Source organism: Falco biarmicus, chromosome 1 (genome assembly GCF_023638135.1).
Source record: "Falco biarmicus isolate bFalBia1 chromosome 1, bFalBia1.pri, whole genome shotgun sequence".
NCBI lineage: Eukaryota > Metazoa > Chordata > Aves > Falconiformes > Falconidae > Falco > Falco biarmicus.
In genome coordinates, this window is record NC_079288.1 from 44,139,308 (window position 1) to 44,154,902 (window position 15,595).

The 15,595-nt window shown below is 38.2% G+C and overlaps 1 protein-coding gene across 1 annotated transcript; it reads right to left on the reverse strand.

The window, feature by feature from the left end:
- Positions 1-4,190: 4,190 nt before the first annotated feature.
- On the reverse strand, positions 4,191-15,570 carry LOC130147357 (uncharacterized). Its single transcript, XM_056334354.1, has 8 exons — positions 14,480-15,570; positions 13,181-13,267; positions 12,743-12,976; positions 10,955-10,977; positions 9,943-10,088; positions 9,258-9,358; positions 9,061-9,162; positions 4,191-7,961 (listed from the first exon to the last, which is right to left on the reverse strand). Exons 1-8 carry the CDS (start codon positions 15,566-15,568, stop codon positions 6,186-6,188), a joined length of 3,558 nt encoding a protein of 1,185 aa, XP_056190329.1. The 5' UTR covers positions 15,569-15,570; the 3' UTR covers positions 4,191-6,185.
- Positions 15,571-15,595: the final 25 nt, after the last annotated feature.

Below are 15,595 nucleotides of genomic sequence, written 5' to 3' on the forward strand. Positions count from 1 at the left end.
TATTTTTCCAATTTGTGCTTCTTTGTACTACTCGTGAAGCTTCATACTGACTTAAAACAAAGCTTAGGGAGGCTCTTTTGTGCAAAATATATAGGGATTCAGAAGTTATATCTTCTTCAAAATTAAGTATTATTTTAAATAATTCCCAAAACACAATGCATCACATAGATTAATTAGAACTATAACTAACCTGCTGTGATTGAGTTTATGGATTAGGGGTTTTTTAAGTGATGCCTGCAAATAATGATCTTTAGTTGTAAATATCTTCATTTTATTGGATAGAAAAGTAAAGCGGAAACAATTGCAAAGGAAAACACCAGGCGACTGAAAACTAAAGAAGAAAAGAAAGAACAGGAGCAATGGAAAGCCTTGTGTATACCAACTGAAAAGAAATCAAAGCAAATCTAAGTGTTGAAATAAATAAATTGGAAAAGTTTCTTAAGACCCTCAAAAGTAAATCTGTGAAGTTCAGCATAGAAATGACAGTACTGTCTGCCTGTTCAGAAGTGCGGAATGAACACTGCAGAATGCAAGATATGATAGCTAAATTCATGTTCAGTATTCAGCTTCCACTCCCTTTAACCAAGAGAACGAGTGACTTTCGAAAGTCTCAGCTGGAATAAAGACATGTAAATACAGGCCTGTTTCAAGAGCATGAAAGCTGTTTTTAACAGGCTCGGTTCCCCTTTTGCAATTTCGAGATCCTTTGAGTCAGCTGTAAATTAGCCAATGAAATTAGATTGTAGCTGTTTTCTTGTTGTGCTTTGTAAACATTACATACATAATTTTATTGTATATACCTTTGTTATGTATCATGACACTAAAATGTATCTATATTGCAGTGGATCATTTAATTTCCTGAGGTGGTTAGCTCACGGTCTGAATGATGACAATTTGCACAGAAATCTGTGCTACAGTGGTTAGTGACCTTGTTTCACCAGAACTGACTTGTTCAGTCCATACCTTCTGTCAGGAAAGTCCAAACACATAGTGCTCTAAATTTGTTGAGGAGAGTTGTAAACATGTAAACATTGGAGTGAAATATGTTGCTAATAAGACTGAGTAACAAATACGTTGGTTAGGAAGGTGAAATGGGGGAGATCAGTTATTGTGTAGATGTCAGAAGTATGACTTCCTTTTATAACCGAGCATGCAGAAGCAGATAGAATTATTGGGGTGCTTGGTCTTCAGTGGCAGTCCTTGTAGAGGTCACGGGAATGTGGGTTGTCTTCATCTAGTTGTCTTTAAATAAAATTAATTTTAAATTGTCATACAAGTCATTGGTCTGTTTTAAAAATACCTAATATCAGAAGCCTCCCAATGGGGAGACTTTTCCTTTTTTTTTTTTTTAAATGGTAACAAATCTAAAGAATTAAGCAAAGCTGTTCAAGTTACGAGGAGAGTTCGTATCTTTCTTGAAAAATATCAAGAAAAATATCAAGATCTCTTGGAGAAACCACATCTACAGAAGCTGACCAGATATCCAAGACTTCTTGGATTTGAGAATTTGTCATGCTCTCTATCTGGCCAGGTAACTTTACAGACTGTAATGATTCTACTGTAACTGGATCTGTAGCTGAGTATCAACAGTGTTTTCTTAAGCACTGAATAGTGTGTAAAAGATCTATATTGAGCTTATTGTATTATGTATTGTGCCATAAGATTTGGAACTGTCTACTCTTCCTTTCAGATACTGATCTCTAGTTCCATGGTTAAATTTCTCTGCTTGATGTGAGGGCTAGTTGGCACAATATGCCACTTCCCCTTTAGTAAATAGAACTTTACATGGCTGAAAAGATACCCTTTGAAACATGCAGCAAGATAAATTTGCTTTAGCTACGTCTGCCTGTGGCCTTAGCCGTCTCTTAGAGGTACCTGCTGTTCAAATCATATCAGCTGAACTCTGCATGTTAAAAAGAACTGTGAAAAGCTAAGTGATGAGCAGCTGTGTTCTAACAGGCCCAAATCTACTACTTTAGAAAAGGAAATCTTTGAGACTGCAGGGGTGGATGAAAACTATTCTGTTTGTTGTTAACAATATTACTGATCACCTCTGAAAGAAACAGATACTGAATTAGTTAATATACTAGTTTATTTAGTTTATGCTAAACAAAACATCACTGAGTAAACTGTGTGATGATCCAAGTGATAATATCCTACTGGCATTTCAACAACTGGGCCAAATCTATAAAGAGAAACTGAGTTGTTAACTGAAGAAAAAAGGGGAAAAAACCAACCAGCCACACATAAGGCTCTTGCCGCTCAGATCAGATGTCTCTTAAGCTAGGAAGTGATAAGGTCCAAGTTATCAAATATGTTTCATAATAAAGCTTTAGCAATATCCAATATCAGTAATATAAAGTTTACTTTAGAAAATGAACCTTTACACATTGACATTTTAACAGCTGCAATATCAATTAAACAATTGTTTCTAAAAAATTAAAAAAAATAGGTAACTGCACGTCTTTCAATTGCACGTTCTTTTTTCCAGGCAGCAATATATATGTTAAAATAGCTCTCGAAATATACTGAACAAATGTCACAGTTCTAACAGTTGGCAAGATTAGCCTCTCAGCCCATTTGTAAAGGATGTTCAGCAGTTACAATCAAATAAATTGTTCTAATTATTTTCCAAGGCTCTTATTAAGTTAAAAGTAGTACCTTCATGAAGCATTATAAAACCTTTGAAATCAGTCTGCAGTTTTAGTCTACAAAATTTCAATATAAAGAGGGTTTTATATCAGTACAATCAAGTGTGATTGAAGTGTTCCAACCACATGTAGAATTGCTTCATTTTTCTCCTCTTGTATTAAGAGTCAGGAAGATCCAGGACACCTCTAACATACTTGTCAAAAAGTCCCTTGCAATACAAATTATTGAGCTTAGTAAAATAAGTTTCTTAGCTATTTTCTTGTTTTCTTGCTGGGCAAAGCAAGGTTTACAACAATATTTTCAAACTATTCCTGAAAATTCTTCTGGATAACAGTACATTTTAGTCTACTTGTAGTCTGTAAAAATATATACATACTAACATTTTAGCTAATCCAGGAAATCTGGGCTTTGACAACAGCCCTCATTGCCACAAAGATGACTAAGATAATGATGTAAGTTATCCTCTTCTCTATTGATAGTAAAACGTGCATTAAGGACAATTCAGAATCCCATTTCTTGGAATTAGCTCTGGTGTTCAAAGTCAGTCTTTGGCTTGAAATCTCTTTTATGCAGCATTAAACCACATGCAAAATGTTGCTAGGAGGTACTGGCAAACCTCTGTGCAGTCAGGTAGTGCTGCTGACCTACCATCAACTTATTTAAAACTTTTTTCCTTCCAGTTTTTTAATGTATGAAACAAATTGATGACAGCAATGGAACACAGTAGTAGAAAAGATTGTTTTAACTCTGCTTGGAAAATGAAATTTACTCAAATTATTTTTTACTGTCTGGCGAGTCATGCCATATGTAGATAAATCCTGCACAACTGTTCCTCAACTAGGGTAGAAATGACCTTATTTAGATCTTTCTCTGTTCATATTTCCTGAATAAATGGAGTAGTCTTTTTAGGTAAGACACAATTAATTGACCAAGGAATAAAGTCAGAAATTGGTCCTATTGTGTTCTGTTATTTGACCAGTAGGGGATGAAATTCTGGGTGAAAAACAAACTTTTTAGGTCTATCACAGGGTACTATTTTTATATATTGAAGACTGGAATAAAGTCAGAAATTGGTCCTATTGTGTTCTGTTATTTGACCAGTAGGGGATGAAATTCTGGGTGAAAAACAAACTTTTTAGGTCTATCACAGGGTACTATTTTTATATATTGAAGACTGCACTGTCTCTTAAAGCGTTAGTAACAGCAGTCAACATTTCACTTCTAATAACGTAATAATGAAAAAAGCACCTCACTCCTGTAATGGCTTTTGGTAAAGAGTCAATGGTGAAGGATGACCAAATGATTGAGTCAGAATGACCAAGGAATCAACTTGTGAAAATATCAGAAAACCAGTAACTACTGATTTAGTATCTGGATGGACTGTAATTTTACTGTGACCTATTGTAAATAAAACATCCTGCTTACCATTTATCTCCCCTGTAAAACCTTAATGTTGAGCTATAAGGCACTTGGACAAGAACTGAGCATGCTTGAGAAGCAGTCCTAGGACTGTATTGAATCAACACACCAACAATATCTGCTTTCAAAAACAGTTTATCATAGTCTATTTGCTTTATTCTCTAATGGTCTTTTCACTAAAAGATGAGGTATATGCTTTAAAGTTTTAATTTTATCAAACTCTCATGAAACGCATTAATAGAAATGAACAGAAGATATGTTGAAAATAAGCAATTTTAAGAAACTCAACAGGGCTTCTGAATTACCCTAACTCATTAGGTTATTTTTTTTTGGTCACAAAACACAAATGTTTTCTACAGCCTTCTGGCAGGAAGTTTTATAGGTGCCTTATCTGTCTCTCTAAAATTGTTCCATTTATCTCGTTTTCATTATAGTGCGATCAGCCTCCATCCGTGACACACTTGCTGTTATCACACTCAGCGTTTTGTCTTCCAGTAATTTAAATTAATACCTTTTTAAAACTTCTCTCCTACAGATGCAGAACATGACAAGAATGTCTAGAGATAAAAGCAGAACAATTCTTAGGAGAAAAATGAAATACAGTAAGACGTAAAGATATGAACGTAAATAACTATAAAAGTAACAATGAAGAGAATTTTCACCACCTTCCATACTGTAATGCAGACACAAAGGGAAGATCAGTAAATTTTGTAAATTCTAGAACTATTTTTCAGCATATTTAAGAGAAGAATGCACTGCCACAGAAAAACTGAGGCCAAGAGTTTAACACAAGTCAAATTGAAAATTAGGTCAACGTTTCCTAAACCAAGAATGGTATTTCTAAGTATTTTGTCACAGTAAATATATTGGCAAGTCTTGCAGGGATTTAAATTTAAGTAATATTTCTGTTATGAAGTTGCAAAGATAGTTTGGAGTTGTTGGGTTTTGGTTTTGTGTTTTTTTTAAAGATAACTTCTAGTAGCCTGTGAATTCTGAAGAGATATTAAACATTCTGCATTCTGATCTAATACTTGCCAGTTGACATATCCACCTAATGCAGGATGATTTTATTTAAAATCTGGCACCAGCTCTTGCTGGAGAGTGAATGCTAAATGAAATGGAGCTTTATTCTGAAATGGTACTACTATCTGCATAATCTAACAGCTAAAGCAAATTATCTCTTGGATGCAAAAAAAATGGTTAATAAATTAGAAAATGTAGTACTTTTATCCTTTGTGTCATATTTCACAGACTGAAAATTCCATGAGTTCTGGATCATTAACACTTAGAAATGCCATTTTCCTTTTTTCCTGTTGTTACACAAAAAAGGAGATCTTTGAATTTTAAAGCCATATTCTCCTAATGCTTTCATCAAACCCCCAAGTTAGTATCTGTCCACTGATTCCCAAACTGATGCCAAAAGGAACCGAAAATTAGTTGTGACTGTTACCTTTCATAAAAGCATTTCATAAACATAGCTGACACTCTTCTGTAACATATAACAAGAACACTGATATGGTGTTTCAATTTCAAAAGCATAAACCAGATTATCGAAATTATACTAGAAGCTGCACTTCCAATATACATTAAATACCTCCTAGAAAAAGAAGATATCCAAAGGGAGATCCACAAAACAGTCTTCAGTAATGCCCTTCAACATCCTTTATTTTCATGGCTCTCCCTGCTCCCTGCCTATAAGGTGAATGCTGTTGTCTGTACTCTTACTCATTTAACCCTAGTGCAAGTGCTGCTGTACTGAAAGACTGACCTGGCTTTCTGGGACACCGCGGTTCCCCACCACCCACATGTGCCCCAGTGGCACTTTTCGGGAGGCTTGCATTCTTAAAGATACAGCATATGTGGTCATACTTGTGTCTTTAACAAAACACGACATTTTTGGTTGTTTCTTCAGTTTGGATTCATACTATAAAAATCACTTTAGTATACTGTACTTGCTGATACGCAGTCTTGTTTCTAACACAGAGATACCTGAATTGGCAAGAATCAGGAGGAACAACAGCTGTAAAATCACAGGTATCCCCAGTTTTTAATGTGCTAAGTAGCAGTTATTTAATTCCAGCTTAAGTATGGTTATCTTCCTTTTCACTCCCTCTTCATGTCTCTGATTTTCTTCGAGTAGATATCTTGTCTTCGGCAACAGAAAAATATTCTGATGCACTGCTGGTATCTGTAGAGCCAGATGTTTGACTTAGCTCTTCAGTATCAGAATCACTGTCACTTGGCATTCCTCCTGCCTCATTTACTGTAAGCACAGAACCTCCTAAAGATGGATCGTTGCATGCACTGGGAACAGACCAAGCTGCATTTGGGAACTGTACAGACTCGGGTTCATCTTCCTTCCTAGAAGAGGAACAGCTGTTTTCAGCAACAGTTTTACTTTCTTCATCTTTTACTTTTGTTTCTTGTTTTGTTGCTGTAGTAAGTAGTTGAGCAGACGATTCATTCTTGTTTTGAACAGGAAGGACAACTGAACATAAAGGCTGACTACAAGAATTACTATCAGCAAGCATTTCTGTACTCTTAGTTTTCTTAGATGAGTTCATAGGAAGACCAAAAACTTCACATTTTGGGCTAGAAGCAGGCTGTGCACACTCTGAAGATACAGGCTTCCCTAGATTTACAGGTGTTTTGTCAGGAGATTTCATCGTCTCTTTTTCCATTTTTTCAGTACCATTTCCAGACAAAAACACTGAAGAAGTCAGCGAATCAGAAGTATTTCTGACAATACTTCCAAATGAAAATACTTGTGAAGGCAACGGAAAACAGTTATTTTTGAAGGAAAATACACAGTTACTGGGGAGAAGGGGGGACTCTGAGACATCATTCACCCCAGCTGCTGTGGTGGTTTCTGAAGTACTGCAAGCCACAGATGTGATGGATTCTGAGGCATTAACTTTTTGTTTCCATGAGAAACACAGTGTCTGTGTACCACATTCTGCAGTTTCTTTTGCAGCAAGTGTTTTTGCTTTCATGTGAGAGGATGTATTTTTGTCAGATGGCTTCTCAGATTGGCTAAAAAATGAGGATAATGGTAAAACCTTAAAGGAATTGCTGACTCCTGATCCTGCAAAACAATCTCTTTCTGAATTGCTAAGGGGAAATGAAAAATCTGGCTTTTCACTTTCTGCTGCATCAATATTAGGACTGGTTGACACGTCTGAAACTGTGATTTTGGTTACAGGACCATGTTTTCTAAATTTGCTTTCATCCTGGTTATCAGTTTTATCCACATGATCACATTTACCTAGATAAAACTGAGGGAAAACAGATTTCCTGTCTTTCTTTTTAACGGAAAATGTACCTGCATCTTTAGTAAGTCTGGGTAATAACCTGTTACGTGCACTGAAAGCAAATGCTGAAGCAGAAAGTCTCTCTGCAGAAGCATCTAGAAATTCTGAATTTGAAACAGTTACAGCTACCGATTCTGCTGGTTTCAAGCCAGATGAATTGCTAGAATTTGTGTCCATTTCATTGGAAACAACTGCTAATGTCTGCATTGGCAATTTTTCTTTAACTGCTAAGTCTTTAGAGTTTTCTGGTAAGGCTGGAGTGGTTACTTCCTTTGAGCTTCTCTCATGAAATGATTTTAGGTCACCATTTGTTTCAGAAAAGTTCATATTTGTGCACGGGATGCTGTGATTACTGGTTTCAGAAAAGCTTCTCTCAAAGCCTTCTGCTCTTTGCAGGGTTCCCATTTTTACTTTATCCGTGTCACTTGCTTTGATTGGTGAAGGTACAGGAGTTCCTGAGGACCTGTCCTTTGGAAAGTATAAATTTGTAACTGCTGAGGCTTTATTTGCAGGTAAAGTTTGTGTCTTCAACTCATTGGTGAGCTTCTGACGTTCCATATAGTATTTGTAACGTAACTCCTACAATTACAGCAAAGAATCCCATTCAGTAAAATGGCATTTGTGGATTCAGTGGTTATAAAATTCACATACAATCCTAAGATTGAACAAAACTTTTCATATATTGTATAGCGTTTATAATGTATTTTTCCATTGGTGCTAGAAGGCAACAGAACACAAGTCATTACGGAAAAAAGTTCTGTAAAAACAATCAACCAAGATACACAGGGAACACTGACAACAAAGTAGGTTTTGAAATAGGAGGCTACAGAAAACTGAATTTAAAGTCACTGCCAAAACCAGAAATGGCTAAAAATACTAGCTTAGACATTGAGTGACAAATTCTCAAATTGTCACGAAAAATAACTATCTGAAACCAATTTAGTTTTTTTTTTACTAGATACAATAACTATATAAACTGTTCTCAATAGGAATAGAAAACAGATGTTCTTCAAAATAATATAGCAAAAGAACAATTAATTCTATATTTAAAGGTCCTAAGCAACTTTTTAATTTAATCATCTGCCATTGGTATTCTCGGAACATACGTTATTTGATTCACTGCCAGCCATGTTTCACTAACTGTAACTAAAATAATTCTGTACAGAACAATACTCACTCAGCCACCCACATGGAACCGCTAGTAAGTGGAAAAAAAAAATCTAGTTGTATAATTAGATCATTGGAAATGAAGCAAAAGAGACTGGATTCAGTTTCACGTCAAATTATCAGGAATTTAGGTAGTCTCAGAAGAGTGAATTCTATTATCTTCAGAAAACAGAGCACAGGCAGATTACTTTCTCTTCAAATAGGCAACAGAGAAGCTTATTTGGATTAGAAAGCTACAGATCTAACTCCAAAAGCCACACTAAACTACAGAAATAAGTATTTAATGTCACTAGTAAGATTAAGTTCCAGCTTTCTGAAGAAAAATAATAATAATAATAAAAAAGATGAGTAAAATTCTGACAGCTTTAATAACCTAGTCAGATTTATATTCTAGAATTGAAAGAGTAACTTTCTACCAAGAAAACTGAAAATGATTACAAAAGCTTATTTAGAAAGTTGTGTCATAACAAACAGTAACTTAGCCATACTTACAACAGATGTTCAATCATACCTCATGACTCATGTTTTGAAATGCTGGCATTTCTGACATTGACATTACATGAGTACAGATTCTGCTACCGTCTGCTAGTGCTTCCTCCTGTCCTGCTACAGGCTGAAAAATGTTTTACAGCAGACATTACATTTCATTTCAATATTACAAAATAAACAAAATAGTACAGTATTGTAGCTCCATAGTCAATAACTTACAAGAAATGTGTTGGGTGTGTTCCTCTGGTCCTGCCATTGCTGTACGTTACTTTTAAACAGAGTGTTTTTTGTTGAGTTCTCATTTCCTCCAGAAGGTAGATCTATTAGAAAGGAGCACAAGAATACTGATGGTGAGCATATTACTTATGGAAAAAATACCGAAAGGTTCCTATGCATCTAAACATAGATTCCAATTAAGAACAAAATTATACTGCCTTAAGTGGCCCTAGTACTTGCTGAAACTTCTGTAATATAAAGCAAGAGGCCCATATAAGAAGTTTTCAGAATGCCTGGAGATGCCTGCCTGGATACAAAGACCAACATTTTCTCCTATGAGGTAAAAGCATTTAATCAGAGCTTAGTTAACATTTAGCATGGTGACAAGAAGTGCCCATCTAGTTCAGTGACACACTTCCAACAGTGGTGGTACTTGTTGTGTAGGAAGATTATAAGGATACTTCCCCCAGGTTCCAAAAATACAGCCTAAGGACTTTCTACAGAAAGTATAGTTATAAAATGCATTTAAAAGCCCTTGATGAATTTACCATCCATACATTTTCTCAGATGCTTTCTGAACACTTGCATGTTTTTACCATACAGATTGTTTATTAGCAATTAGTTCCCCAGGTTACAGGTTCCTACTGATTTCCTGAATCTTGTCCTATATTGAGTCCTTCTTCCTTACCTTTAACAATGTCTACATTAACAGGCATCAACTTCAAAGCCAAGATTTCATTAACCACAGCTTTGATATCCATCTTCTTTTGAGTATACTCTGGTGGTTTTTCATAGCTGGATGCTATATTCATCAGGTCAAGCTGAGTTTTCATTCTGGAAAAGGAAATAAAAAATAATGCAAACAAACTTTTCTTAAGGCTTACATGCCAACAACTAAATTTCACTGGCCTAATACAGAAAAAATACTTTAAAAAGAAATCACTAAGACTGAGAAGAAATCCAAAAAAGTAATAACATGTGAAGTTTTCTAATTTTTTTTCTTAAAACTACTTGAAAATTCATTTGAAATAGGTTTCATACGCAATGAAAACTGCAAGAAGTAGTGCCTGCAGTTCAGCAAAAAACATTACACACAGCCCCCCTTCCTGGTGTACTGTACCTGAATCTAAATTACACTTTTTCTTCAGAGGGCATTGCTGATGTCAGTCTGAACCACAACATATTTTAAAGAACTTAATTTCCAAAATTCTTTCTTAAACACTGCTTGAAAAGTGATAAGAAATGTAATTAAGAATCATTAGAAAGAAATATACAGGATACGTGCACTGCAAACACAAAAATGAAGACACTGCAGAATCTCCATACATGCCTTTAGACTTCAAGATTTCTGTAAATGCTCTAGGCATGCTTCCAGGTTCCCAAGTTTAAATAAGACATCTAAAAATATCCAGTCACCGTGTATTAGTGAATTCATATATTCAGTTTTTGTCAGGGGGCCAATTCAAAAGTTATTATCTCTAATCTCAGACAGTACATCACTAAAATTCTGGACACGTTACCTAAAATTTTGTATATGGAGCATCCAAAAATCTGAAAGCATTATAATGTCTTAATTACTAAATACTATTTTCATGTTAGATTGCTGTATCTGACCATATCTAAAGTAACCATTTTCTTAGCTTTTAATCTTAAAATTACACTAGAGAACTAACAAAGCATAAAAAAATATATATATATACCTTGTGTTCAAGCCACAGGCCACCTATAAATAAAACAAGAATTTGTAAGATATGAATGAGTTTTCCTCCAACTCTCAAAAGGAGGAGATAATTGCTTTATCAAAATACTTCAGACTGAACAAAACTTCATTTCACGTAACTATAGGAAATAAACCTGTTAACATTGAAAAAAAGAAAAAAGCATCCAAATGTAAAAAAAAAAAGTATGCCTGCAGCAATGATTTATATTATAATACTTTGTGTCAAAGACCCTCTTCAGAGCCAATTGAAGACATTCAAATAATAGTTCATGACCCATATGGTTATCTAATCCATTTCAGATGTTCAGTTATTTGTAAACATTCAAACGAAAGACTATTTTCTATTTCTTGGTGAGGGAAGCCTCTGCTACTGCTCTCAAGATGCTGTTACACTAAGATTTAAAAAGGCTGCCTTTTATTTTTAAAGCAGCCAGGTAATAGCAGTATGAAGTACACTGCAAAGCATGGGCAAGGAAAAGTAAAAAACTGACTGGATTATAGACTAACTGCTTCCCTATAAAAATCTAGTGATCTCACTATACTGAATCTTAAAACAGTAACAAAAGCCCACCTCACTGAAATGAGTTGTGTACTGTTACAGTGGGCAGGTGGGAAGGTGTTAAGTTCAAAGCATACTAATCACTGGATTCAGAATATTTCTTCCAAAAGTGGGAGTCACTTTAACTTTGTGTAAAATTGAAATTTTCTTTAACTAGTTGGTGCCAGAAACTTACTCAAACTAAGTCCTTTCTTAGCTTCTCATTTATATGAAGGCAGCAAAAAGACCCATTACAAAAAACAGCAGCATGCCGCTGTTTCTTAGGAAAACATAAACCTTGAAGTTGAAGAAAACACAAAATTCAGCAGTTAGTTAAGTACTTTGCCCCGTATCTACCATCTGCCTAAATTCTATACAACTGTAGCCACAGTGTTTGACATAAGATTAAAAGGTCTACACTAGCTTAGGTGACAGTGAAGATTAAGCTTGTATCTTGGATTCCTCTAGCATTTATCTCTAAATCAGAAACAGCATTTTTCTCTGCAGTTCCCTTGAACACTATGAGGAAGACTTTCAGGGTCTTGTATACATAAGCACACATGCTACATAGTACAGTGTATGTCAGAAGTACCTAAGTTAGCTTGGAATAGGCTGATTTATCTCCATTGCACACCTCAGTGGAAAGTTTACAGCAGATTTTAGTATCAGTATAATCACCTTAGCTCTGGTATCCCAACACAGTACTCCACTGTGCAGCACAGACAAGTTACCAGTTCTGGCTCCAGTCTTTCCAGAGAAAGCATTTTTAACATCTTACAAGTTTAAGAATGCAATAGAAATGCTTCATACAGAACGCATTTGAAAATAAACATGAAAAAGCAAATAAACATGAGAATTTTGAAAGCAGTACTAGTAAATAACTCACTAACTAGCACCAAGGCAGCTTACTTTCACAGGTGGTAGCATGTTATAGCAAGTTTTACAGCAACAGCTACACAGTCTAATATGAATGTCATTAGTATTCAGTGAAGAAACTAAGTGTCTACTAAATTCACTCAAAAACACTCATAAGCTGCAAAGATAGCTTTTCAAACCTTTCTAAAATGAAAAACTTAAAAAAGCACAAAGTGATCAACAATTTTAGTCTGCTTTTTTCATTAATTGAATTTGTTTTTCCTGATTCAGTCATAATCCTGATCTACTGTATAGCAGGCTCTATTTGAAGTTTGTTATACAACTGGGATCAAATAATACCAAAAAGGCCATTACCTCCAGGAAGCGCTGAGGATCACACTCATGGACAAGCTTTTCACAATCCTTCAAAAAATTCTCAATGGTCTTCTTGTGAGTTTCCTTCATTTTCTTCCAAATCTGAAATTCTTTCTCTTTTTTAATTCTTTGATTTTCAACTTCTTCTAGCAATTGCCATTTCTTCAATTCCAGAGTCTTGAAAACTTCTCCAAATTCCAGTGCAATTATTTCTGCATCATTGTTCTGCACCATCTAGAAATACAAGAACATAAAACCAGATGAAAATGCAGTAGCAGTGTCTACATGGGGTCACTTCCTTTAAACTCAGAACACGTCCATGCCACAAGAAGCACAAGTATGCTTCATGTTGTGATTAACCTATCATGATAGCAGAAACAAAGACACACACACACATGTGTATATATATATTAATAATATCCAGCATCTGTAACTCACATTTGTATCATTTGGTTGACTTGAGATTTCATTCATCAGCTTCTCATTTATTATTCTCATTTTTTTCAGACTGCTGAAGAAGGTTAACTGCAAGACAATTGAAACATATTATTACGACTTTATTCACTCCATAAATGTCAGTTGTTATCAAGAATCAAATCATGAGATGTTCTGTACAATGTATTAAACAAGGGTTTTGACTCAAAACATCACTTTAATATTTAAGGCTCTCCTGGATCAGTAGACAAACTTCCTTCTGCTAGTTCTGTCAAAGCAATGTTTCTAGGCTCACCTACAATACATATTGCTAGCATGGCTACAGGATTACTTTATAGTTAAAACATTGTTTCCCTCAGCCGTTTTTTTTTAACCTCACCCCTCCCCTCACACACACATCTATCACAACTTATGTTTTAATTCTGCTGTTCCAATTTGACAAGCAACTGTGTAATACTAATTTTTTTTTTTTCACCTCACACTGATAAAATAGAAAACTTGCCTGCAACAGAGTTATTTCTGTTTGGTTTTAAACTAAGATTATCAAGGCTTTTTCCTTCTTTACCTCATTACATTATCACTAAGTTTTACCTACAAGGTCTAGTGTAAAGACTTTTCCCCTGGTTTCCCCAAGTGGCACACAACTGGTGATGGGAAAGGCAGAAGGGAAGTCAGTGCAAAAACAACTTTTGGCTTAAGGAAGTCAGTGCTGCACTTACATTTTTATACCTATGCTCTTCATTGCTGCCCCACAGTTGTTTCAATTACCGCACTGTATGTGTACGTATGACATACAGGTATGACATACCACCCTGAACACAATTTGCACAGGACATGAAAAGCTAGTGATAATTAGTATTTTAGCAAAAATCACAGCTACCACTGCAATCAGCCAACAACCATTAGGCCAGGCAGTTGCTTTCCTCATGCAAGCCAGAATGTATTTGGGTTTTACATTTATTAAATTACTTACCTAATCCATCTATTTCTAAATATGTCATTATCTATGACCCAAGTTACCTAAGACAGTTCAGAGGGTCTATAAACAACCTATCTGTGGGTGGGCTGGTTTGGTTTGTGGTTTTTTTTTTTCTTTTCTCATTTTTGATAATAGGACTAGCATTTTCCTGAACTTGGAAAAAATGGATCCAGGCACGGAATAAACTCTCAGCAGCAGTATGTTTTTTTCAGCAAAGACTGCAGCCCACCACAGAGGGCTTTTCCCTGCGGTTCTGAGTAAGAGCAACGCGGGCCCGGTGGGATGGCCCGTGGACCCTGCGCGGAGGGGACGCGCGCGCTTACTTTTTCTTCCTGGTAGACCGTGTCTATGAGGTTGACGGAGTGGAAGATGCCTCGGTGCTCCTCAGAGACACACTGCCCACACCCCGCCTGGCGGCACATCCGGCAGTAGAGCTGCACCAGCCGGCTTGGATGCTTCTGGCAAGTTCCTCCGAGCGCCAGCGGAGAGAGCAGGCCGGGCCCCTGGCCCTGCTCTGCCTCCCCTCCCTTGGCGGCCCCGGCCGTGCCAGAGCGGTAGAGCTTGACCACTTCCGCCAGGGTAGTGTTGACGGGCAGCGCGGCGGCGCCGCCCCGGGGTAGCGGGCACAGCTTCCTGCACAGAGGGCAGGACACCCGGGCGCCGGCCCCGCCGCCGCCCGGCCCCGGCCCCCCCCGGGAGAGGCGGGCCTGGCTTTGGCCCCGCTGCTGCTGCTGCAGGCGGGCGGCCTCGGCCGAGGCCAAGCACTCCAGCACGCAGTCCCGGCAGAAGTTGTGCGAGCACTGGGGAAGCGTCACCGGCTCCTCGAAGAGGGACAAGCACACGGCGCACGTCAGGCTGGCCTCCATCTGCGACAAGCAGGCGAGCGGCCGAGGCCGCCGCTCCCGCTGCCCCGGTCCCGGCTCGCCGGCGTCCCGGCTGGGCGTCCCCGGCTCCTCCCGCTGCCCCGGGTCCGGCTCGGTGGCGGCCCGGCTGGGCGCCTCCGACTCCTCCTGCTGCCCCGCTGCCTCCAGCTCGGCGGCAGCGAGCCCTGCTGCCGAGGGGCTACGGGCCACGGCGAGAGAGCCGAATACCCCGCGAGCTCCGAACTCCAACGGCTGCTGCCAACCGCCAACTTCCCAGGAAGTGGAAGCCGGCAGCGGAGGGAGGGGCGAGGAGGGACGCGTTGGCGATTGGGGAAGCCGCGGGATTGACACCGCCTCTTCCCAGTCAGAGCAGGCGGGGGGCGGGAGACGGCGCCATGGGGGCGGGGCGCGGAGCTGCCCCAGTCTGACCGGTGGCCCTGCAGCGCTGCGCCGGCCGCGTGGGGCGGAGCGGAGGATGCTGGGAGCCGCCCCCTGCCCGGCGGGTGAGCGGCCGCGGCCCCTGCCGGGCTCTAGCGCCGGAGCCGCCATTTTGTGGCGGGGTCTGCGCGTGTTGTG